The 25,315-nt window shown below is 48.4% G+C and overlaps 2 protein-coding genes across 5 annotated transcripts in view; one reads left to right on the top strand and one right to left on the bottom strand.

Annotated features, from left to right (window-relative positions):
- RRP8 (ribosomal RNA processing 8) overlaps positions 1 to 6,658 on the bottom strand; it is a 12,548-nt gene extending 5,890 nt beyond the window's left edge. The window contains exons 1-4 of one of the 2 annotated variants that reach the window (XM_060771351.2): positions 5,937 to 6,093; positions 3,600 to 3,882; positions 2,164 to 2,683; positions 95 to 224 (exon numbers count right to left, since the gene is read on the bottom strand). In XM_060771351.2, the coding sequence (XP_060627334.2) occupies positions 95 to 224; positions 2,164 to 2,683; positions 3,600 to 3,882; positions 5,937 to 6,020 (1,017 nt within the window). In that variant the 5' untranslated portion in view covers positions 6,021 to 6,093. Of the gene's footprint in view, positions 1 to 94; positions 225 to 2,163; positions 2,684 to 3,599; positions 3,883 to 5,936 lie in introns of both variants that reach the window. The other variant, XM_067466380.1, reaches the window with a different exon arrangement.
- ILK (integrin linked kinase) lies at positions 6,587 to 25,315 on the top strand. Of its 3 annotated transcripts, none has more exons than XM_060771356.2 (12): positions 6,587 to 6,736; positions 15,549 to 15,714; positions 15,857 to 15,952; positions 17,551 to 17,647; positions 17,846 to 17,929; positions 18,051 to 18,136; positions 18,248 to 18,357; positions 20,333 to 20,460; positions 21,623 to 21,744; positions 21,840 to 21,939; positions 24,494 to 24,624; positions 24,723 to 25,315. In XM_060771356.2, exons 1-12 carry the CDS (start codon positions 6,648 to 6,650, stop codon positions 24,870 to 24,872), a joined length of 1,359 nt encoding a protein of 452 aa, XP_060627339.1. In that variant the 5' UTR covers positions 6,587 to 6,647; the 3' UTR covers positions 24,873 to 25,315. The 3 variants fall into 3 exon arrangements, with proteins under 3 accessions (XP_060627339.1, XP_060627340.2, XP_067322480.1); XM_067466379.1 differs by lacking the exon at positions 6,587 to 6,736 and adding an exon at positions 7,807 to 7,827; XM_060771357.2 differs by lacking the exons at positions 17,551 to 17,647; positions 18,051 to 18,136.

Genomic DNA, 25,315 nt, shown 5'->3' with positions numbered 1-25,315 from the left:
CCAGCTCATGGGGCCCCATGGGTCTCTCAGGGGAACCGCTTGCCCAAAGGAGCCCCAGCCGCGGCCATCAGTGCCACGGCCCTCCCCTCCGTACCTGGCTCATGTCGCAGACGATGACGCGCGGGTCCAGCGCCTCCAGATCGAAGCAGTGCACCTGGTTCCGGACGCTGCGCGCAAGAGTGCAGTCGCCACAGCCGAAGTCGGCCACCACCAGAGAAGCCGGCCTGGGTTGAGAGGGAGGAGAGAGAGCAGTGGGGTGAGAGCCATGGAATCCTAGTTGAGCTGGAAGAGGCCACAAGGGCTGCCTAGCCAAGTCCCCTTCTGCCAGGCATCCTCTCAACAGACAGCCATTCTATTTAGCTCAGGCACGGGCCAACTTGGGCCCTCCCTCCCTCCCTCCAGGGGTTTTGGACTTCAACTCCCACCATTCCTAACAGCCTCAGGCCCCTTCCTTTTCCCCCTCGGCAGCCTCAGTCATGTTAGCATATCGTTTGGTACCATTTTCCAGACTTCCTTATACCATTCACTAATCTGTATTTTCATTTCCCCTTTCCAATATTTTGCAATTAATAATCTAGCATGCCAATGATATTTTCCCCCTTCTTTTTTAAATTAAAAGTAACATTTCTACGGGAATCCTTCTAATTTTTATAGTTATTTATTTCAAATTGTACAGTCATGCTTTTAATGCCAATTTGCATCTCCTCCAGGAGAGACAGAGTGGAGTATTATTATTATTATTATTAATAATAATAATAATAATAATAATAACGTTCACTCCGATCATCTGGAGAGACCCTGCTCGTGATCCCGCCCGCGTCACAAGCGCGTTTGGTGGGGACACGGGACAGGGCCTTCTCTGTGGTGGCCCCCCGCCTCTGGAATGCCCTCCCGAAAGACCTCAGACAAGCCCCTACATTGGCAGTCTTCAGAAAGAATTTGAAAATCTGGCTGTTCCAATGTGCCTTCTCAGACTAGGAACCCCAGTACCAAATCCCAGAAGCACTTTAGTCAGAACCAAGATCACCGCACACTGCACTTATACTATAACCCCATATCCCTCCGACACATCAGCACTTTTAATCCTGTACCCCCACTCTGGCCGGCCCGGTTTTAATAATGTCTTGTTGTACTACTTTTGTTATTGTTTTGCTTAACTATTTACTTGCTAGGTACTGTTGTATTGTTGTATTGTTGTATCTGTGTGGGCTTCGGCCTGTTGTAAGCCGCATCGAATCCCTTGGGAGATGCTAGCGGGGTACAAATAAAGTTATAATAATAATAATAATCACCCTATTCATATCTGTACACATTATTTGCCAACACATCACACAGTCCTAGACACTTGGGGTAGTGTCTGACATGTGATGATATACAAAAGCCAGCAAAGTGATCTTGTTGGCTTTGGAGTAATAATAATAATAATAATAATAATAATAACAATAATCTTTATTTCTACCCCGCCACCATCTCCCCGCTGGGGACTCGGGTCGGCTTACATGAAGCCAAGCCCAGACAACAAATTACAGCAGAAGAAAACGGAAAACGCAAACAATAAACAACAGCATCATAATTACATAACACATATGAATACATAACAATATAAAATTACAATAAACACAATCACAATGACAATTGTATATTACAATGGGCAGGCTACATGTAATGATTAAAAGAAAACTAATTAAAAACTGATTCAGAACTCGAGCGAGATAAGGAGAAACAGGAGTAATCAAATAATAATCATCATAGAATCCTAGAATCAAAGAGTTGGAAGAGACCTCATGGGCCGTCCAGTCCAACCCCATTCTGCCAAGAAGCAGGAATATTGCATTCAAATCACCCCTGACAGATGGCCATCCAGCCTCTGCTTAAAAGCTTCCAAAGAAGGAGCCTCCACCACACTCCGGGGCAGAGAGTTCCACTGCTGAACGGCTCTCACAGTCAGGAAGTTCTTCCTCATGTTCAGATGGAATCTCCTCTCTTGTAGTTTGAAGCCATTGCTCCCTTGCATCCTAGTCTCCAGGGAAGCAGAAAGGAAGCCTGCTCCCTCCTCCTCCCTGTGGCTTCCTCTCACATATTTATACATGGCTATTATCATCATCATCAACTCCGCAAGTGTCCCCCGAGGGGCACAGGCAAAGGGGGAAGGGGAGTTCTCACCTGTGGCGCAGGTAGCGCACAATGCGCTGGACGGGCTTTTCCGGCCAGTGGTCCATCTGCCGGGCAAATCCCCGGTGGTAGATGGCGAAGGCCTGGGGGTCCTCCTTGAAGAGCTGCCCCGCTTCCTGGCTGGGCCGGCAGTACAGCTGCTGGTTGAGGAAGCGGAAGCGCGCGGCCTCCAGGCGCTCCTCCATGCGCAGCCGCAGGGACGCCCCCCGCCCCCCTTCGGCCTTTGGGAGCGCCGCCACGGCCTCCCCTTCTGACCCCTTTCCCGGGCTGCCAGGGGGCTCTCCTGGGTCTGGGGGCTGGGCTACGTCCGCTGGGGCCCCCCCTGCAGCCGATGCGTCCCCCGGGCTCTTGTACTTGTTCTTCTGCCGACGCTTGTTCTTCTGGCGGTTCCTCCACTGCTTCCTGCTCAGCAGCGGCCCCTTCGGCTCCTCCTTGGTGGCCCCCTCCTCGCTGCCAGGGGTCTTCCTGCAGGTGAAGGGCTCGGTTCTGGGCTCCGAAGGCGCTGCCTCACCTGGGAAGAAAAGCACTCACTGCACTGGGTGCATAAACACTCCTCTCCAGGGAGAGCAACTGGGGACAGAGGGAGCCCTGCAGTGCCTGCCTGCTGCCTTACTTTGGCTCCACTTCCTCAAACTGTCTAGCTCAAGGCAGTTCTCTTTCCTGCCCCACTTGCAAAGGTCAGCTCCCTTCTTCCCAAAAGTCTTTAGTGTGCCTTCCTTGCTCCTTTTGTTTGAGAAGGGAGCGCTGTGAGGCTCCTCTCTGCCTCAAGATGCCCGGCACACAGATATGAACCGAATTTTTATGAATTATTGCCACCTGGCAGATGGCACACAGTGACAAAGACAAGGACAAACAGCTTTTATCCTAGTGCTATCCATGGTTTTGCAATGATGTAGCACTGGGGGCTGTGCAGGGGTGATGGGGGTGTAGAAGGATGGGTGTGTTGTTTTGTAATATAATACTATAATACTAGTAATACAATATTATAATTATATATTTATATTATATGTAATATTACTAATAATATTACAATATAATGGTATAGTGCAATATAGTAATATATAATACTATTGTACTATGCAAATAATATAATATTTTGTATTTAAATATATCTTGCAAGCCACTCTGAGTCCCCTTCAAGGTGAGAATTATTATGCACAAGAATCAAAGTCATTGTTTACCTTTTCTTTGCACCTTGTCAAGGCGTCTTCCTGCACACGTTTCTCCTCTTTATCCCACCATAGACTTATACGTAGGCAGTGCTGGCTCATACTTTGGCCCTCCAGTTGTTTTGGACTACAAGTCCCACAATTCCTCAAACATTTGGAGTTGAAATCCAAAACTCCTGGAGGGAGGGCGGAAGTTGCCTCATGCCTGGGCTACAGTGTTATGTTACTAATGAATGGGGCCTCAGCCCTGCCACCCACCATTGTTGCCCGGCTGCTTCTGCTGGTGGTCGCCCTTCTTCTCGGCTCCCGAGGGGAGGCAGGGCTGCTCCTCCCGCTGCCGTGTCCTCCTGGGCTTCCTCTTCCTCCGCTTCCGCTGGGGCTTCTCCTCTTCCTCCCCGCTGCCTTCCTCATCCTCCTCCCCTTCTGACCCAGAGGAAGTGGGGCTAGGCGGGGCCTTCTGGGCGCCCCCCAAGCCTTCCAGGCGACGAAGCGTGGCCAGGAGGCGGAGGCGCTGGTGGGAGCCGCTCGGGGCTGGGGGGCCCTGCAGGGAGGAAAAACCAAAACATAGACTCATAGAGTTGGAAGAGACCACATGCAGGGGTCAGGAACCTTCGGCCCTCCAGGTGTGGTGGACTTCAACTCCCACAATTCCTTGAGGCTCGGTAAGCCTTTGGGGCGAATGCCGAGCCTCAAGGAATTGTGGGAGTTGAAGTCCACCACACCTGGAGGGCCGAAGGTTCCCCATGCCTGCCACATAGGGTCACCCAAGACTCTGCTTTAGAATCATAGAATCCTAGAGTTGGAAGAGTATAAATATGTGAGGGGAAGACATAGGTAGGAAACAGGATGCTTTCTTTTTGCTGCCCTGGAGACTAGGACACAATGGAGCCATGGCTTCAAACTACAAGAAAGGAGATTCCATCTGAACATGAGGAAGAACTTCCTGACTGTAAGAGCCGTTCAGCAGTGGAACTCTCTGGCCCGGAGAGAGTGTGGTGGAGGCTCCTTCTTTGGATGCTTTTAAACAGAGGCTGGATGTCCTTCTGTCGGGGGTGCTCTAAATGTGATATTCCTGCTTTTTGGCAGAATGGGGTTGGACTGGATGGCCTACAGTCTCTTCCAATTCTACGATTCTATGAGGCAGGCCTTCTGCGCTGCACTTCTGGGATCCCTGGCCTCTACTGGATGTAAATATTTTATGTTATATATATATATATATTTCAAAAACCTGCAAAACAGCGAGTCCGCTAAAAGAGAACCATGAAGTAGCGAGGGAACACCCTACTTTATAGATCGCCCTCTCTCCCCAAAGGGACTCAGGGCAGGTCACAACAAATATCAAAAATAGTAAACATTCAATGCCAGAACACAAATAACTACAGGAAAGGGGGATTCCACCTGAACATTGGGAAGAACTTCCTAACTGTTCTGGTGGAATCCTGTGAGAACTCTTGCTTCAGAGGGAGTGTGGTGGAGGCTCCTTCCTTCTTTGGAGGCTTTGAAGCAGAGGCTGGATGGCCATCTGTTTGGAGGGGTTGGCTCTTCATCACAACAACAATAATAATAGTGCTGGATGACCATCTGTGGCTCATCATCACAACAATAATAATAATTGGAGGGGTTGGCTCATCATCACAATAATAATAATAATAATAATAATAATAATAACTTTATTTGTCCCCTGCTAGCATCTCCCGAAGGGCTCGATGCAGCTTACACAGGCCAAGGCCTCAAAACACCATACAGCAATACAATACCTAAAGCAAATTAAAAACCAGTTAAGTAGAATAAACAACAAGCAATAAACAATACATCAAGACACTATAAAACTGGGCCGGGCCAGAGTCATGGGTACAAGATTAAAAGTGCTGATGTGGCAGGAGGTATGTAGGATTATAGGGCAAGTGCAGTGTGCGGTGTGCAGCGATCTTAGTTCTACTAAAGTGCTTCTGGGACTTGGTATTGGAGATTCCTATTCTGGGAAGGCACATCGGAACAGCCAGGTCTTCAAGTTCTTTCTGAAGATTGCCAATGGAGGGGCCTGTCTAAGATCTTTGGGGAGGGTGTTCCAGAGTTGGGGGGCCACCACAGAAAAGGCCCTGTAACAACATTAGGAAGAACTTCCTGACTGTGAGAGCTGTTCAGCAGTGGAACTCTCTGCCGTGGAGTGTGGTGGAGGCTCCTTCCTTCTTTGGAGGCTTTGAAGCAGAGGCTCGATGGCCATGTGTTTGGAGGGGTTGGCTCATCATCACAATAATAATAATAGTTACAACATGAGGAAGAACTTCCTGACTCTGAGAGCTGTTCAGTGTTGGAACTCTCTGCCCTGGAGTGTGGTGGAGGCTCCTTCCTTCTCTGGAGGCTTTGAAGCCGAGGCTGGATGGCCATCTGTTGGGGGTGTTTTGAACGTGACTGCCCTGGATGGTAGCCAACTGGAGGATTGTAGGATTCTAAGGCCCAAACCAGAGGCTGGATGGCCATCTGTTGGGGGTGTTTTGAACGTGACTGCCCTGGATGGTAGCCAACTCGAGGATGGTAGGATTCTTAGGCCCAGGCCTTAGCCCAAGAGGACCCCCAGCCACCCCTTCTCCTCACCTTGCCCGCCCTCTTGGTTGTCCCCCAGGGCGCCGTCGTCCCCACCGAGGTCCCGCCCTCGTCCCACTCGCCCTCCTCGAACATCTTCCTCCCGGCGGCGGTGGAGCCAGGCAGGAAGGAGGGAAGCCCGGAAGTGGCACGCTGCGGACCGGAAGGAAGGAAGTAAGAAAGGAAGGAAGTTCCGGCGATAGAGAGGGAGAAGGAGAGAGCGCCCCCTGGAGGCCCCCTCCCTCCCTCCGTGCTGCCTTGTGGTAGTAGGAAGGAAGGAAGTTCCGGCGATAGAGAGGGAGACAGAGAGAGAGAGAGAGCGCCCCCTGGAGGCTCCCTCCCTCTCGGCTGCCTTGTGGTAGTAGGAAGGAAGTAAGTTCCGGCGATAGAGAGGGAGAAGGAGAGAGCGCCCCTGGAGGCTGGCTCCCTCCCTCCCTCCCTCCGTGCTGCCTTGTGGTAGTAGGAAGGAAGTCAGTTCCGGCGATAGAGAGGGAGACAGAGAGAGAGAGAGCGCCCCCTGGAGGCTCCCTCCCTCGGTGCGGCCTTGTGGTGGTAGTGATGCTAGTGTGGGCTCCGCCCTTGCAGTCCCTTGTCCGGCCAGGAGGGAGTGGGCGCCGCCCCGGGTGGGAGACCCACGCACAGCCACAGCCACGAAGGAGGGAGAGCTGAGGAGGAGCCTTCCTGCCTGCCTGCCTGCCTTCCTCCCTTCCTTGCAGTCCGGCCATGGACGACATCTTCGCGCAGTGCCGGGAGGGCAACGCCGTGGCCGTGCGGCTCTGGCTGGACAACACCGAGAATGACCTCAACCAAGGGTCAGTCTGATGGGCATCCGGATGGACCTCTCTCCGGAGGGGTTGGGACGGGTCCCGCCATGGCAGGGAGGGAGGAGGGAAAGAGGCAGGCCTGCTGGCCCTCTGCAGGGAGGGGTTAAACGGGGCCCGTGGGGGGTGGGGTGCTCTCCCAATCCAGCATGGAGACAGGCCTCCTTCTGGGACCTTTCAAAGGGGGCTGCTGGCCCTCTCTCCGGAAGGGTTGGCTCCTCATCATCACAACAACAACAACAACAATAGTCTTAGATACTTAATAATAGTCATCATCACAATAATAATAGTAATAGTAGTCCTAGACACTTAATAATACCAATAATAGTCTTAGACACTTAATAATAATAATAATAATAATAATAAGTCTTACACACTTAATAATAATAAGTCTTAGACACAATAATACTAATAATAGTCTTAGACAATAATAATAGTAAGTCTTAGACACTTAATAATAATAATAAGTCTTAGACATTTAATAATAATAAGTCTTAGACACTTAATAATAATAATAATAGTCTTAGACACTTAATAATAATAATAAGTCTTAGACACTTAATAATAATAATAAGTCTTAGATACTTAATAATAATAATAATGTCTTAGACACTTAATAATACTAATAATAGTCTTAGACAATAATAATAATAAGTCTTAGACACTTAATAATAATAATAAGTCTTAGACATTTAATAATAATAAGTCTTAGACACTTAATAATAATAATAATAGTCTTAGACACTTAATAATAATAATAATAAGTCTTAGACACTTAATAATAATAATAGTCTTAGACAATAATAATAATAATAGTCTTAGACATTTAATAATACTAATAATAGTCTTAGACATTTAATAATAATAATAATAAGTCTTAGACACTTAATCATCATCATCATCACAATAGTAATAATAATAATCCTAGACACTGAATCATCATCATCACAATGATAATAATTTTAATAATAATAATAACATTCCTAGACACTTAATAATAATAATCATAATCACAATAATAATCATCATCTTCAGGGGGCGCTCTCTCTCTCCCATAACCATGAGAATGACCTCAACCAAGGGTCAGTCAGACAGTCAGCTCCATGGGCCTCGGGGGGGGGGGGGGGGGGGACCTCTGTCGGGAGGGGTCGGGACGGGTCCCGCCATGGCACAAGGGAGGGAGGGAGGAGGAGGGAAAGAGGCAGAGCTACTGGCCCTCTACCGGGACGGGTTAAACAGGGCCCTGGGGGGGGGGTGCTCTCCCAATCCAGCATGGAGACAGGCCTCCTTCTGGGACCTTTCAAATGGGGCTGGCCCTCTCTCCAGAGGGGTTGGCAATAATAATAATAACAATAGTCCTAGACACGGAATAATAATAATAATCATCATCATCATCACAATAATAATAATAATAATAATAGTAGTAGTAGTCCTAGACACTTAATAATAATCATCATCATCATCATCATCATCACAGTAATTATAATTATAATCTTAGACACTTGGGAGATGTCCGACGTGTGGACTCATCTTGTAGTGCTTCAAATAATAATAATAGTAATAGTCTTTATTTATACTCCGTCACTATCTCCCGACTCAGGGCGGCTAACAATAATAGTAATAATCACAATAATAATAATAATAATAATAATAATAATAATTCTAGACACTTAATAATAATAATCACAATAATAATAGTCCTAGACACTTAATCATCATCATCATCACAATAGTAATAATAATAATAGTACTCCTAGACACTTAATAATAATAATAATAGTCCTATATACTTAATAATAATAATAATAATAATAATAACAGTCTTAGACAATAATAATAATCTTAGACACTTAATACTAATAATAGTCTTAGACACATAGTAATAACAATAATAGTCCTAGATACTTAATAATAATAATAATAACAATAATAGTAGTCCTAGACAATAATAATAATAATAATAGTCTTAGACACTTAATAATAATCATCACAATAATAGTAGTAGTAGTAGTCCTAGACAATTAATAATGTAAATTGCCTACAGCATTCTCGGATGGAGGGCGATTAATAAGTTATTAAATATGATGATGATGATGATGATGATGATGAATAATCATCACAACAATAATAATAATACTCCTAGAAACTTAATAATCATCATCATCATCACAATAATAATAATCCTAGACACTTAATAATAATAATAATCATCATCATGATAATAATAACAATAATAATAATAGTAATAGTCCTAGACACTTGGGAAGTGTCCAACGTGTCATCCAACACAACAGCCAACAGAGTGATCTTGTCTGCTGTGGACTCATCTTACAGCGTTTCTAATAATAATAATAATAATAATAATCTTTATTTAAACCACGCCACCATCTCCCGACTTGGGGCGGCTAACAACAACAACAACAATAATAATAATCTTAGACACATAATAATAATAATAATCCTAGACACTTAATAATAATAATAATCATCATCATGATAATAATAACAATAATAATAATAGTAATAGTCCTAGACACTTGGGAAGTGTCCAACGTGTCATCCAACACAACAGCCAACAGAGTGATCTTGTCTGCTGTGGACTCATCTTACAGCGTTTCTAATAATAATAATAATAATAATAATCTTTATTTAAACCACGCCACCATCTCCCGACTTGGGGCGGCTAACAACAACAACAACAATAATAATAATCTTAGACACATAATAATAATAATAATCCTAGACACTTAATAATAATAATAATCATCATCATGATAATAATAACAATAATAATAATAGTAATAGTCCTAGACACTTGGGAAGTGTCCAACGTGTCATCCAACACAACAGCCAACAGAGTGATCTTGTCTGCTGTGGACTCATCTTACAGCGTTTCTAATAATAATAATAATAATAATAATCTTTATTTAAACCACGCCACCATCTCCCGACTTGGGGCGGCTAACAACAACAACAACAATAATAATAATCTTAGACACATAATAATAATAATAATCCTAGACACTTGGGAGATGTCTGACATGTGACCCAATACAACAGCCAGCAGTGATCTTGTCAGCAGTGGACTCATCTTATTGTGTTTCAAATAATAATAATAATAATAATAATAATAATAATAATAATAATCTTTATTTATACCCTGCCACCATCTTCCAACTCGTGGTGGCTAACAATAATAGTAATCATAATCATAATAATCCTAGACACTTAATAATAATAATCATCAACACAGTAATAATAATAATAATAATAATAATAATAACAACAACAATAATAGTCCTACACACTTGGGAAGTGTCCAACGTGTGATCCAATACAACAGGCAGCAGAGTGACCTTGTCTGCTGTGGACTCATCCTGTTGTGTTTCTAATAATAATAATAATAATAATAATAATCTTTATTTATACCCCGCCACCATTTCCCCAAAGGGGACTCGGGACGGCTAATATGAGGCCAAGCGCAAAAATAGCAAAACTACAAAATAAGATATAGAATGCAGACAACAAAAAATTACATCAAAATAAAATACGTACAGTAGCAAAATAGGATAAATAAAACAAATTAACACAATATAAAATTGAACAGAATGGGCAGGCCAAAGGGACGAAGTAAAATGATAAAACCCTGGATGAGGTAGGAAAGAAAATATGGCATTGAGGGGAACCCCAAAAGAATAAACAATCATAACAGTAACATTAGGAAGAACTTCCCGACTGTATGAGAGAGCTGTTCAGCAGTGGAACTCTCTGCCTTGGAGTGTGGTGGAGGCTCCTTCAATGGAGTCTTTGATAGAGAGGCTGGGTGGCCATCTGTCGGGGGGGGGGTGCCTTGAGTGCGATTGTCTTGCTTCTTGGCAGAATGAGGTTGGACTGGATGATGGCCCACCAGGTCTTTTCCAACTCTAGGATTCTATGAGATGGTCATAAGTTGGAGATACCTTGAGATGTTTTAGAGGACCATAAGATGGAAATATCTTGAGATGTTTTAAATGGCCATAAGTTTGAGATATCTTGAGATGTTTTAGATTGCCATAAGTTGGAGATATCTTGAGATGTTTTAGATGACCATAAGATGGAGATACCTTGAGCTGTTTTAGATGACCATAAGATGGAGATACCTTGAGATGTTTTAGATGACCATAAGTTGGAAATACCTTGAGATGTTTTGGATGGCCATAAGTTTAGATGGCCATCTGTCAGGGGTGATTTGAATGCAATATTCCTGCTTCTTGGCAGGGGGTTGGACTGGATGGCCCATGAGGTCTCTTCCAACTCTTTGATTCTATGGCCATAAGTTGGAGATACCTTGAGAAGATGGCCATAAGTTGGAGATACCTTGAGATGTTTTAGATGACCATAAGATGGAGATACCTTGAGATGTTTTAGATGACCATAAGTTGGAGATACCTTGAGATGTTTTAGATGGCCATAAGTTGGAGATATCTTGAGATGTTTTAGATGGCCATAAGATGGAGATACCTTGAGATGTTTTAGATGACCATAAGATGGAGATACCTTGAGATGTTTTAGATGACCATAAGTTGGAGATACCTTGAGATGTTTTAGATGGCCATAAGTTGGAGATATCTTGAGATGTTTTAGATGGCCATAAGATGGAGATACCTTGAGATGTTTTAGATGACCATAAGATGGAGATACCTTGAGATGTTTTAAATGACCATAAGTTGGAGATATCTTGAGATGTTTTAGGTGACCATAAGATGGGCAACGTCCTTGCAGACGGCCAATTCTGGGCAACATCCCCTGGGCAACATCCTTGCAGACTGCCAATTCCGGGCAACATCCCCTGGGAAACGTCCTTGCAGATAGCCAATTCTGGGCAACGTCCCCTGGGCAACGTCCTTGCAGACGGCCAATTCTGGTCAACATCCCCTGGGCAACATCCTTGCAGACAGCCAATTCTGGGCAACATCCTTGCAGATGGCCAATTCCGGGCAACATTCCATGGACAACATCCTTGCAGACGGCCAATTCTGGGCAATGTCTCCTGGGCAACGTCCTTGCAGACAGCCAATTCTGGGCAACGTCCCCTGGGCAATGTCCTTGCAGACGGCCAATTCTGGGCAACGTCCCCTGGGCAACATCCTTACAGATGGCCAATTCTGGGCAACATCCCCTGGGCAACATCCTTGCAGACGGCCAATTCTGGGCAACATCCCCTGGGCAACATCCTTGCAGACAGCCAGTTCTGGGCAACATCCTTGCAGATGGCCAATTCCAGGCAACATTCCATGGACAACATCCTTGCAGACAATATCCTTGCAGACGGCCAATTTTGGGCAACATCCCCTAGGCAACGTCCTTGCAGACAGCCAATTCTGGGCAACGTCCCCTGGGCAACGTCTTTGCAGATGGCCAATTCCAGGCAACGTCCCCAGACAGCCAATTCTCTCACACTCCTATCCAAAAAAAAACAAAAAACTTGTGGGGAGAAAGGCAGGATATCAATAAGTTAGTAATAATGATAATCATTGTAGAGCGTCCGTGGGGGGTCAGTGGGGAGGGGAGGCGAGGAGGGTCCCTCTGGGGATGGATCTACATTGCTGCCTCATCCGGTCCAAAGGAGCTAATCTGGGATGGATGGGCAGCGGGGCTCTTTGTGGTCCCTTCCAGCCCTGGCACCCAGTGAGTGTCTGCAAGGGGGCTCTTGGCGTTGCCGGTGGCTTCTTCCCTCCCTCTGTTCCTCTTTGCGGCCTTTCTGTCCAGAGAAGGAGGAGGAGGAGGAGAAGGAGGCGGCTGCGGCCACAGCGGCTTCCTGGCTCAGATCTCCTTTTATGGCCGGCTGTGCAGCCGGGAAGGGAACGGAAAGGGAGGGAGGGAGGGAGGGAGGCCCTCCGGGGTGAGGCTGGTGCGCGGGCAGACGCACAACATCAGGCCTGGAAGAGACCCCCAAGGAGGCCACCCACTCCAAGCCAAAGCTCTCCCGGTAGATGGCCGTCCAGCCCCTGCTGACAATAATAATAATAATAATAATAATAATAATAATAATAATAATAATAATATATTTGGAAATACATCACACAGTCTTAGACGCTTGGGAAGTGTTCAACTTGTGGTGTTATGATACAAAATCCAGCATGTAGATCTTGTTTGCTGTGACTTATTGTGCTTTTGTGTCAGTAAAATAATAATAATAATAATAATAATAATAATAATATATTCAAAAATACATCACACAGTCCTAGACGCTTGGGAAGGGTTCAACTTGTGATTTTGTGATACGAAATCCAGCGTAGAGATCTCGTTTGCTGTGACTTATTGTGCTTTTGTGTCAGTAAAATAAATAATAATAATCTTCATTTATACCTCGCCACCATCTCCCCAAAGGGGACTCAGGGCGGCTGACACGAGGCCAAGCCCAAAAGTACAATACAGCAAAGTGAAATACAAGATGCAGACAACAACATTACATCAAAATAAAATACACCCAGTAGCAAAATAAAATAAATAAAGCAAGTTAAAACAATATAAAATCGAACAGAAAGGGCAGGCCGAATGGACGAGGTAAAATGATAAAACCCTGGATGAAGTAGGACAAGGAAATCTGTAATTGAGGGGAGCAAACCTCCGGAGAAGGAGATCTAGTGGATATGGTGTCTAGATGACAAGCTGGAATGTGTCCAGAGGAGGGCAACTAAAATGATCAAGGGTTTGGAGAACAAGCCCTATGAAGAGTGGCTTAAAGAGCTGGGCATGTTTAGCCTGAAGAAGAGAAGGCTGAGAGGGGATATGATAGCCATGTATAAATATGTGAGAGGATGTTATAGGGAAGAGGGAGCAAGCTTGTTTTCTGCTTCCTTGGAGACTAGGACGCCATGCAACAATGGCTTCAAACTACAAGAAAGGAGATTCCATCTGAACACGAGGAAGAACTTCCTGACGGTGAGAGCTGTTCAGCAGTGGAACGCTCTGCCTTGGAGTGTGGTGGAGGCTCCTTCTTTGGAAGCTTTGAAATGGGCTGGGTGGCCATCTGTCGGGGGTGCTTTGAATGTAATTTTCCTGCTTCTTGGCAAAATGGGGTTGGACTGGATGATGGCCCAGGAGGTCTCTTCCAACTCTAGGATTCCATGAGAGGCCACCACACACTCAGGACGTTCCATCAGGACGTTCTCCCCATCTTGAGGTGGAATGTCTTCTCCTGCCTTTGGACCTCATGGCAGTCCAGGCTCCAGAGCAGCCACCAACCTGTCCGACCCTTCCTCAGTGAAGCATCCTTTCCAATAATTAGAGGTGGCCCTTGTGTCCCAAGCTGGACATCCCCAGCTCCTTCAGAGGGATTCGTAGTTTCCTTTGAGCATTTTGGGGGCACTTCTCTGGGCGCCCCCCACCTTGCCCAGAAGGCTCTGAATGCAGGTGAGGCCTGGACGGAGCCACAAAGAGTGGGTCGAGGGCTTCTTCCGCTCCTCCGGATGCAGTCCTGCCCCAGACCCCTCGTGTCTGTGTCAGTCGGACAGTAGAAGCAAGAGGATTGCAGAACAAAGCAAAAAGAAACCAGACAAAATACAAAATTTGTGAGTTTCGTAGTTGATTAAATGTCCTTTGACCAGTCTCTGGTCCCTTGGAGTGCCTCTGGTGTTGCTGCAAGAAGGTCCTCCCTTGTGCATCATGTGGCAGGGCTCAGGGTGCATTGCAGCAGGTGGTCAGTGGTTGGCTCTTCTCCGCACTCGCATGTCGTGGACTCCACTTTGTGGCCCCATTTCTGAAAGTTGGCTCTGCATCTCGTAGTGCCCGAGCACAGTCTGTTCAGTGCCTTCCAAGTCGCCCAGTCCTCTGTGTGCCCAGTCTCTCATTGGGTATCAGCCGTGGGTTGAGGTTCTGGGTTTGAGCCTGCCACTTTTGGACTCTCGCTTGCTGAGGTGTTCCAGCGAGTGTCTCTGTAGATCTTAGAAAACTATTTCGTGATTTAAGTCGTGGACGTGCTGGCGGATACCCAAACAGGGGATGAGCTGGAGATGTCTCTGCCTTGGTCCTTTCACTCTTGGCTGCTACTTCCCGGCGGATGTCAGGTGGTGCAACACCGGCTAAGCAGTGTAACTTCTCCAGTAGTGTGGGGTGCAGACACCCCATGATAATGCGGCATGTCTCATTAAGAGCCACATCTACTGTTTTAGTGTGGTGAGATGTCTTCCACACTGGGCATGCATACTCAGCAGCAGAGTAGCATAGCGCAAGGGCAGATGTCTTCACTGTGTCTGGTTGTGATCCCCAGGTTGTGCCAGTCAGCTTTCGTATGATATTGTTTCTAGCACCCACCTTTTGCTTGATGTTCAGGCAGTGCTTCTTGTAGGTCAGAGCACGGTCCAAAGTGACTTCCAGGGATTTGGGTGTGCTGCAATGCTCCAGTGGGATTCCTTCCTTCCCAGGTAATAATCCTCAAAGCTCGGGATGCTTGTCTCTTCTTAAGGTGAAAGGTGCATGTCTGTGTTTTAGATGGGTTGGTTTTCCCTGTCATAGGCAGTTAGAGCACCTAGAGCTTTGGAAAGCTTCTGTCCAACCATCTCAAAGCTCCCTGCTTGAGCAGTAATGGCACGATCATCAGCCTAGATGAAGCTCTCTGTCCCTTCTGGCAGTGGCTGGTCATTTATGTAGATGTTGTACATGGATGGGGCAAGCATGCTCCCCTGAGACAGGCCGTTCTTCTGTTTTCGCTGGCCCTGGAACTCAACAAAAAAGCTCCTGTTTTGTAGCAGGTCCACAATGCTGTGGCTCATGATGCCCTGTGTGTACCCCGTCCCTCCTTCTCCCTCCCTCTCATTTGCAGGGACGACCACGGCTTCAGCCCGCTGCACTGGGCCTGCCGGGAGGGCCGTTCCAGCGTGGTGGACATGCTGGTCATGCGCGGGGCACGCATCAACGTCATGAACCGGGGGGACGACACCCCCCTGCACCTGGCCGCCAGCCACGGGCACCGCGACATCGTCCAGAAGGTGGGCAGGACGGCGGGGGGGGGGGGGATTTGGGAGGGAGGGTCCTTGCAAGCCAGAGCGTCGTTCCCCCCCCCCCCCAATTGGGATGGGATGGCCCCACGGGTGCCTCTGCCCCTCTGCAACCGGACCTCTCTCCCTGCAGTTAATCCAGTTCAAGGCCGACATCAACGCTGTCAACGAACACGGGAACAGCCCGCTCCACTACGCCTGCTTCTGGGCCCAGGAGGAGGTGGCCGAGGTGAGGATATGGAATGTGTTGGGATGGGGGGTGGATTGGGTCCAGGCCCCCGCATGCTGGGCACCCACTGGGAGGGGCGAGACACAGCTGGTATAGGCCGGACGTTGTGCCCGACGGGAAAAGTGCTCGTCCGTCGGATAATACAGAGTGTCAGATAAGCGAAGGTTAGTTAAACAAGACTCTATGGCAGTGTTTGTCAACCTAGGGGTCGGGACCCCTGAGGGGGTCACGAGGGGGTGTCAAAGGGGTCGCCAAAGACCATCAGAAAACATAGTATTTTTCGGTCGTCATTGGGATTCTGTGTGGGAAGTTTGACCCAATTCTATTGATGGTCGAGTTCAGAATGCTCTGTGATTGTAGGTGAACTATAAATACCAACAAATACAACTCCTAAATGTCAAGGTCTATTTTCCTCAGACTCACATTTGGGCATACTGAGTATTCGTGCCAGGTTTAGTCCAGATCCATCATTGCATGAATCCACAGTGCTCCTCCAGATATAGGTGAACTACAACTCCCCAACTCAAGGTCAATGCCCACCAAACCCTTCCAGTGTTTTCTGTTGGTCATGGGAGTTCTTTGTGCCAATTTCAGTTTAAATACATCGCTGGTGGAGTTCAGAATGCTTTTTGATTATAGGTGAACTATAAATCCCAGCAACTACAACTCCCAAATGACAAAATCAATCCTCCCTCCCACCCCCAACCCCACTAGCATTCACATTTGGGCATATTGGGTATTTGTGCTCAGTTTAGTCCAGTGAATGAAAACACATCCTGCATATCGTATATTTACATGACGATTTATAACAGTAGTAAAATGACAGGTTATGAAGTAGCAACGAAAACAATATTATGGTTGGGAGTCACCACAACACAGGGAACGGCATTAAGGGGTCGCGGCATTAGCAAGGGTGAGAACCACTGCTCTCTAAGCTAAGGGTTTCCCTTCCAGCAGTTGGGAATGTGTTTTTTTCTTCTCTCCTCCTCTCTGTTTCTGCTCTCATTCTGATGGGATACTTTTCTACTGCAAGCGTTTTGAATCTTCCTTCTTACACTTTACTCTGGAGAGTATGTGCTGTGTACTTTGAGATCTCTCTCTGCTTGTGCTGTGTCAGGAGAGATGTCCTGATTGAGATTTTTCCCTCTCTTGAAACCTTAGAAGAGACGGGTGTTAGAGGAGCTCAGACCCAGTTCTTTATAGCAATAACTATATAGCAATATTAAATAACCACTCACAAGCCGTTTTGCTTTAAAATGGATATATTGTTTGTATTTCTGCAGCAAAGGAAGACACTACTGATTTTTTTCCCCACCACCACTTCCTTCTATACACCTTTCCTGCCCATCTCCCCCTCTTTCCAGTTTCCTCATTAGAGCTTGTTGCTTCACAAGTCCCAATACAAGGTTTCCAGCACCTTCTGCTGGCTTCAAAATGTCACAGAGAGAGAAATCAGTCAGCCAGGATGATTCAGTCAGGATGTCACGGAGGGAATTTGTGATGTCTTCGTGCCGTCAGAAATTGACTCCTGACACCTTTGTGCCCCCCCCCCCACTTGCAACTCTCTTTCTCTCTCTCTACCTCTCCCCTTCCCCCAGGACCTGGTGACCGCAGGGGGACTGGTCAGCATCTGCAACAAGTACGGGGAGACCCCGCTGGACAAGGCCAAGCCCCCCCTGAGGGATCTGCTGAAAGGTCAGCCCAGGCTAGGCTCTGGGGCGGGGGGAGAATGGAGGAGGGGTGGACAGGACCCCCAGCCTTTCCCCCTTGGACTGAGGGAGAGAAGGGGGGCAAGTAAAATGTTTAGACTGCATCTGTGGGTCCTCAATTTTGGGGAGGGGGTTTCCTTCCCGATGCTCCAGAGCCATCCCTTCCCTTTCTTTCCCTTCCCAGAGCGTGCAGAGAAGCTGGGCCAGAGCCTCACCCGCATCCCCTACAAGGACACCTTCTGGAAGGGCACCACTCGGACTCGGCCCCGTAAGCAGGGTTCCGGAGGGAGCTGTGTGTGTGTGTGTGGGGGGGGGGTGTCTCTCCTTTGGGGAGCGACTCAAGGACCCCCACCTCACAGACCCTCCTTCTCTCCACTTTCCTCCCACAGGGAACGGGACGCTGAACAAGCTGGCGGGCATCGACTTCCGGCAGCTGAGCCTGGGCCACAAGATCAACGAGAACCACTCCGGCGAGGTGAGCCCTTCCTCGCTTACTCCTCCCCCAACCCTGGTGAAGAAAAGCGGGGTGTCCAGGGGAGCAGTGCTTCTAATACACCCCCTCCTCACTTTGCCTTTCCTCTCGCAGCTCTGGGAGGGGCGCTGGCAAGGAAACGACATCGTCATCAAGGTGCTCAGGATCCGGGACTGGACCACGCGCAAGAGCCGGGACTTCAACGAGGAGTACCCCAAGCTCAGGTGGGGCCTTTGTGTTAGGGATTCCTCATCTTCAGAAGAGGAAGGGGAGCAGGAAAGTGTTCGGGAGTTAGAGGGGGAATTGGAATCAGATGACGAAGACTTGCAAGTGCCCACATTTCTGGAAAGGCGAAAGGAAACCGAGCGCAGAAGGCGTTCAGCTAGAATGGCTGCTAGAAACGCCGAGCTAATTGGTAGACGCCATAGCACCTCCTGCGTGGGGAATTCAGGGCTATCAATCAGAAGCAGGAGCAGTTAGCTTTCGCCGCTAACAAACAACTCTGATGCTGATGTCTTCGCTCCAATTGTACCTGCTTCGAGTCTGCTTCTAAGGCAGTTTCTCAACCTGGGGGTCAGGACCCCTGGAGGGGTCATGAGGGGGTGTCAGAGGGGTCACTAAAGACCACCAGAAAACACAGTATTTTCTCTGGGTCACAGAGGTTCAGTGTGGGAAGTTTGGCTCAATTCTATCATGGTGGGATTCAAGGAGCTCTTTGATTGTAGGTGAACTATAAATCCTAGCAACTTCAACTCCCAAATATTAAGGCTTATTTTCCCCAACACTGGTGGAGTTTGGGGAAAATTGTTGTTGTTTGTTGTTGTTCATTCATTCAGTCGTTTCTGACTCTTTGTCACGATAAAGTAACGAAGAGTCGGAAACGACTGAACGAATGAACAACAACAATTTTCCCCAAACTCCACCAGTGTTCACATTTCGGCATATTGAGAATTTGTGCCAAATTTGGTCCAAATCCATCATTGTTTGACTCCGCAGTGCTCTCTGGATGTAGGTGAACTACAACTCCCAAACTCAAGGTCAATGCCCACCAAACTCTTCCAGTATTTTCTGTTGGTCAAGGGAGTTCTGTGTGCCAAGATTGGTTCAATTCCATTGTTGGTGGAGTTCAGAATGCTCTTTGATTGTAGGTGAACTATAAATCCCAGCAACTACAACTCCTAAATAACAAGGTCTATTTTCCCCAAACTCCACCAGTGTTCACATTTCGGCATATTGAGTGTCCGTGCCAAGTTTGGTCCAGATCCACCATTGTTTGACTCCACAGTGCTTTCTGGGTGCAGGTAAACTACAACTCCCAAAATCAAGGTCAATACCCACCAAACCCTTCCAGTATTTTCTGTTGGTCATGGGAGTTTGGTGTGCCAAGATTGGTTCAATTCCATCGTTGGTGGAGTTCAGAATGCTCTTTGATTGTAGGTGAACTATAAATCCCAGTAACTACAACTACCAAATGTAGGTGAATTACAACTCCCAAACTCAAGGTCAATGCCCACCAAATCCTTCCTGTATTTTCTGTTGGTCGTGCGGGTCCTGTGTGCCAAGTTTGGTTCAATTCCATCGTTGGTGGAGTTCACCTTTGAAATCCCAGCAACTACAGCTCCCAAATGAGAAAATCAATGCCCCTCTCAGCCCCACCAGTATTCAGATTTGGGCATATTGGGTATTGGTGCCAAATGTGAATGAAAATACATCCTGCATATTGGATATTTACATTACACTAGCATTACACTATTCACAACACTAGCAAAATTAGAGTTATGACGTAGCAACAATAATTGGATGGTTGGGGGTCATCACGACATGAGGATGTGTATCAAGGGGTTGCGGCATTAGGAAGGTTGAGAAACACTGTTCCAAGGATTGAGTGATCCTTGCCCAACGTTGCCTGATGGAAGGCTGCTGTTTCTTTTGGGCTTTACCAGAGACTTGAGTATTGTGTCTGCATTGAGTCTTCCTTGCTTTCTCTTGCACTTTTCAACCGCGTGTGCTGTTCTCTTTGTTTACATTTTTTGTTTGCTTTTCAACGTGGTATTAAGGCCGTTCTTGAAGGGCAAACCAGGACACTTTGCTCCCTGAAGCGGGGGGGGGGGGGGCGCTTTGGCCCATGGGAGGAGGGGGGCACCGGGAGTCAGGCCGTGCCCCCAGCTGACCCCTCTCTCTCCCTTTCCCCGTCTGCAGGATCTTCTCCCACCCGAACGTCCTCCCCGTCCTGGGCGCCTGCCAGTCCCCCCCGGCCCCCCACCCCATCATCATCACCCACTGGATGCCCTACGGCTCCCTCTACAACGTCCTCCACGAAGGAACCAGTGAGTCTCTTCTGTGGGGCCAGAGGGAGGGAGGGAGGGAGGGGATGAGGGGTGCCAAGACCCCGGGAGCATCTCCAGCAGTGTCTTCTTCAGCTCCCCAGATCCCTGGACTTTGACCAAGGCAGATGAGGCTTCTGGGAGTTGAAGTCCCAACTGCCTGGGAATCCTTGGACTACTCTACGGAGTGCGATAGTCCGTTTGCTGCCATTGGCACAGAGCAGTGGATGGTCTTCGGCCTTCTCTGCACCCATCCAACTATCACTCACAGGATTGCAGCCATAGCATTGACAGAGGTGTCAAACTGCATTAATTTTGCCGTGTGGACGCACCCCTGATTTCTGCTCATGTGCTGCTGGATCAGCTCTGGGCCTCGGACATGGGAGAAGCCTCCCATAGGATGGTAGCACATCCAGGCAATGTCCCTTGGGCAGCGTCCTTGCAGACAGCCAGTTCTATCACACCAGAAGCGACTTGCAGTATCTCAAGTCGTGGGGTGAACTCCCATCTGGCAGCTCCAGCTTCTCATGCGGGGACATGAGAGAAGCTTCCTACAGGATAGTAACACATCCGGGCAATGTCCTTTGGGCACCCTCCTTGCAGACAGCCAACTCTCTCACACCAGAAGCAATTTGCAGTTTCTGAAGTTGCGGGGTGAGCTCCCGTCTGTCAGCTCCAGCTTCTCATGCAGGGACATGAGAGAAGCCTCCCACAGGATAGTAACACATCCAGGCAATGTCCCTTTGGCAGCGTCCTTGCAGACAGCCAACTCTCTCATACCAGAAGAGATTTGCAGTTTCTGAATTCGTGGGGTGAGCTCCCGTCTGTCAGCTCCAGCTTCTCATTCGGGGACATGAGAGAAGCCTCCCACAGTTAATTTTCTCACACCAGAAGCGACTTGTAGTTTTTCAAGTTACTCCTGAGATGAAAAAAATACCTCTGGGCCTGAACCTTTGCACCTGAGTCCAGCCTAGAAATGGACATGGGCTCTCCTCCTTGGCTTGGCTGCTGGCCTGAGGGTGCAAGCTGGGACTGACCAGAGTCCCCGCTTCCTTGGGGGAATTGGGCTGAGCTCTTCCGTCCACCCAGTGGCAGTGCTTGACCTTCTCCCTTGGTTTGACCTCTTTGCTGACCGCCTGCCCTCTCCCTTTTCCATCCTTGCCAGACTTCGTGGTGGACCAGAGCCAGGCGGTGAAGTTTGCGCTGGACGTGGCGCGGGGCATGGCCTTCCTTCACACCCTGGAGCCCCTCATCCCCCGCCACGCCCTCAACAGCCGCAGCATCATGGTCAGTCCGTGAGTCCGGGGTCCGGGAGGGGGGGCATTGTGAGTGGAGGGACCGCCGTTCGGTACCAACAACGCTCCTCCTTCCCTCACACATAGATCGACGAGGACATGACGGCCCGGATCAGCATGGCCGACGTCAAGTTCTCCTTCCAGTGTCCCGGAAGGATGTACGCTCCCGCCTGGGTGGCCCCTGAGGGTGAGTCTGGCCAGCGCTGGGGGGTCCGAAGAGACCGCAAGGGCCATCTAGTCCTACCCCCTTTATTTTGCCAGGCAGGAAAAGCATACGCAAAGCCCCCCAACAGATGCCCCTCCAGCCTCTGCTTAATAGTCTCCAAAGGAGGAGTCACCACCATACTCAAAGGCAGAGAGTTCCACTGTTGAACGGCTCTCTAGGAAGTTCTTCCTAATGTTCAGGTGGAAATGGAGCCTGCTAATGGCTGGCTCCATTGAGTCTTCATCTCCATCCTTCCTGTGCCATTTTTGAACAGAAACGAATTGACGATGCCCCATGGAAACTTTGAGTCCCTGAAACCCTCACTGTCACTCTTCCTTGACTCAGAAGCTCGTTTTGTTTCCAACCGAGGAGAGGCTTCCCCTCCTGCCTTGGCATTAGTGTCCTGCAATGCTCTGTGTCACAGGCTGAGTCACCCACTGGCCTGGCAACACCACTTTCCACAAGATATTTTGGCTCGCTCTTCCCTTGGTCCCAGGCTCCTTCTCTGCCTTAATGATGATGATGATGATGATAATAATAATAATAATAATAGTGGGTTGTTGTAGGCTTTTTCAGGCTATATGGCCGTGGTCTAGAGGCATTTTTTCTTGACGTTTCGCCTGCATCTATGGCAAGCATCCTCAGAGGTAGTGAGGTCTGTTGGAAATAGGAAAAAGGGTTTATATATCTGTGGATAGACCAGGGTGGGACAAAGGACTCTTGCCTGCTGGAGCTAGGTGGGAATGTTTCCACTGACCACCTTTTATTAGCATTTGATGGCCTGGCAGTGCCTGGGGCAAACTTTTGTTGAGATGTGATTAGATGTGCCTGATTGTTTTCCCTCTGCTGTTTTGCTGTATGGAATACGGTAGACTCCTGCAGAAGCGAGAGGATCCCTCTTGTTCTTTGTTGAATGGAGCATTTGTTGATCTAATCAGCTCTCAACAAAAGTTTGCTCTAGGCCATTCTATGCTAATCAAGGTGGTCAGTTGGAACCTTCACACCTAGCTCCAGCAGAGAAGAGTCCTTTGCCCCACCCCGGCCATTCCACAGATATATATAACCCCATTTTCCTAGTTCCAACGGACCTCACTACCTCTGAGGATGCTTGCCATAGATGCAGGCGAAACGTCAGGAGAGAATGCCTCTAGACCATGGCCATAGAGCCCGAAAAAACCTACAACAACCCATAAAATAAAGTGCTTCAGAGGACATTTGTGCAAAATTTTGTCAGGGAGTATTTTACATTCAATCACTGAAGGTACATTGGAATAACCTGGTTTTCAGGTTCCTCCTGAAGATTGCCAGCATGGGGGCTTGCCTAATATCTCTGGGGAGTGAATTCCAGAGCCGGGGGGCCACCACAGAGAAGGCACTCTCTCTCGTCCTGCAAGTCACACTTGTGATGCAGGCGGGAGCGAGAGAAGAGCCTCTCTAGAAGATCGAAGATCTTGGAGTCCTCGTGGACAACAAGTTAAACATGAGCCAACAATGTGATGTGGCGGCAAAAAAAGCCAATGGGATTTTGGCCTCAGGCATCAAGAGGAGCATAGTGTCTAGATCTAAGGAAGTCATGCTACCCATGCTCTATTCTGTTTTGGTTAGACCACACCTGAAATATTGTGTCCAATTCTGGGCACCACAATTCAAGAGAGATATTGACTCTAAGCTGGGATGTGTCCAGAGGAGGGCGACTAAAATGATCAAGGGTCTGGAGAACAAGCCCTATGAGGAGCGGCTTAACGAGCTGGGCATGTTTAGCCTGAAGAAGAGAAGGCTGAGAGGAGATATGATGATAGCCATGTATAAATATGTGAGAGGAAGCCACAGGGAGGAGGAGGGAGCAAGCTTGTTTTCTGCTTCCTTGGAGACTAGGACGCAATGGAACAATGGCTTCAAACTACAAGAGAGGAGATTCCACCTGAACATGAGGAAGAACTTCCTGACTGTGAGAGCTGTTCAGCAGTGGAACTCTCTGCCTCGGAGGGAGTGTGGTGGAGGCTCCTTCTTTGGAAGCTTTTAAGCAGAGGCTGGATGGCCATCTGTCGGGGGTGATTTGAATGCAATATTCCTGCTTCTTGGCAGAATGGGGTTGGACTGGATGGCCCAGGAGGTCTCTTCCAACTCTTGGATTCTAGGATTCTATAACTTCCTGAATGTGAGAGCCATTCAGCAGTGGAACTCTCTGCCCCGGAGTGTGGTGGAGGTTGAAGCAGAGGCTGTTTGGCCATCTGTCAGGGGTGATTTGAATGCAATATTCCTGCTTCTGGGCAGAATGGGGTTGGACTGGAGGATGGCCCAGGAGGTCTCTTCCAACTCTTTGACTCTATGATTCTATGAAGAAGTCATGTGGGTTCGTAGACAGAAATGTGGTCGCCTTGATCCTGGAGGTTCCCACAGGCACCATTAAAGCAGTGCGATCCCACTTTAACTCTGCGATGAGAGTTTCCTGTAGTTGAGGGAGGTCCAGGGATTGACTTTCCAGTTGAGTATTCCCAGTGACATGACTTTGTCTGCCCCGGAAATGGTCCTCCAGCCCTTCAGAAGAAGCCGGAGGAGATCAACCGCCGCTCGGCCGACATGTGGAGCTTTGCGGTGCTGCTGTGGGAGCTGGTCACGCGGGAGGTGCCCTTCGCGGACCTTTCCAACATGGAGATCGGCATGAAGGTCAGGAGGGAAGGAGGGTCTTCAGGGGTCCCGCCCCAATGTATATGGCCTAGTAGTGGCCTGGCTTTGACCTTTGCCCCCTCCCCCCCCCTCCACAGGTGGCCCTGGAGGGCCTGCGCCCCACCATCCCTCCGGGCATCTCCCCCCACATCTGCAAGCTGATGAAGATCTGCATGAACGAGGACCCCGCCAAGCGCCCCAAGTTCGACATGATCGCCCCCATCCTGGAGAAGATGCAAGAGAAGTGAAGAGGGGGAGAGGCCGGATTTTGGGAGGGGGGGGCAACGCCTGGCACCCCCCTTCCCCAAATAAAGCTACACCCCCTCCCCTAAGTGCCTTTTGGGAGGCGCTCCGGACAGGACGAAAGAAGGAAGGAAGGAAGCGCCAAAACGGTACAGATGGACTGCCACTGCCTTGCCCCCCTCTCCCCCTTCCTCCGAGGGCAGGGGGATGCAATTGGAGGGGTGGGGAGCGCTGCCAAGTGCCTCAGCCTCCGCAGCGCCGCCCCCCTCCCTCCCTCCCTCCCTGAGTTGCCTTTAGCAGCCCCCTCCCCATTGCCCGTCCCTCCAATGTATGTAAGCCGCCTTGCCGCACGCCGCTGTGCGCTCCCACCGAGCCATTGTTTTTACTCTTTTCTACGCAAGCAAGCGCTGCCCAGAGCACTCGAGAATAAAACCCTTGTCATACTCAA

The sequence above is a fragment of the Anolis sagrei genome, chromosome 3, assembly GCF_037176765.1.
Source record: "Anolis sagrei isolate rAnoSag1 chromosome 3, rAnoSag1.mat, whole genome shotgun sequence".
NCBI classification, from domain to species: Eukaryota; Metazoa; Chordata; class Lepidosauria; order Squamata; family Dactyloidae; genus Anolis; species Anolis sagrei.
This window is presented reverse-complemented; position numbering and strand designations above follow the sequence as displayed.

Coding starts and splice junctions, on each gene's coding strand:
- ILK (XM_060771356.2), top strand. CDS start 6,648: ATGGACGACATCTTCGCGCAGTGCCGGGAGGGCAACGCCGTGGCCGTG. Junction 6,737..15,548: donor GAGAATGACCTCAACCAAGG/GTCAGTCTGATG, acceptor TCTCATTTGCAG/GGACGACCACGGCTTCAGCC. Junction 17,648..17,845: donor CCTGAGGGATCTGCTGAAAG/GTCAGCCCAGGC, acceptor TTCCCTTCCCAG/AGCGTGCAGAGAAGCTGGGC.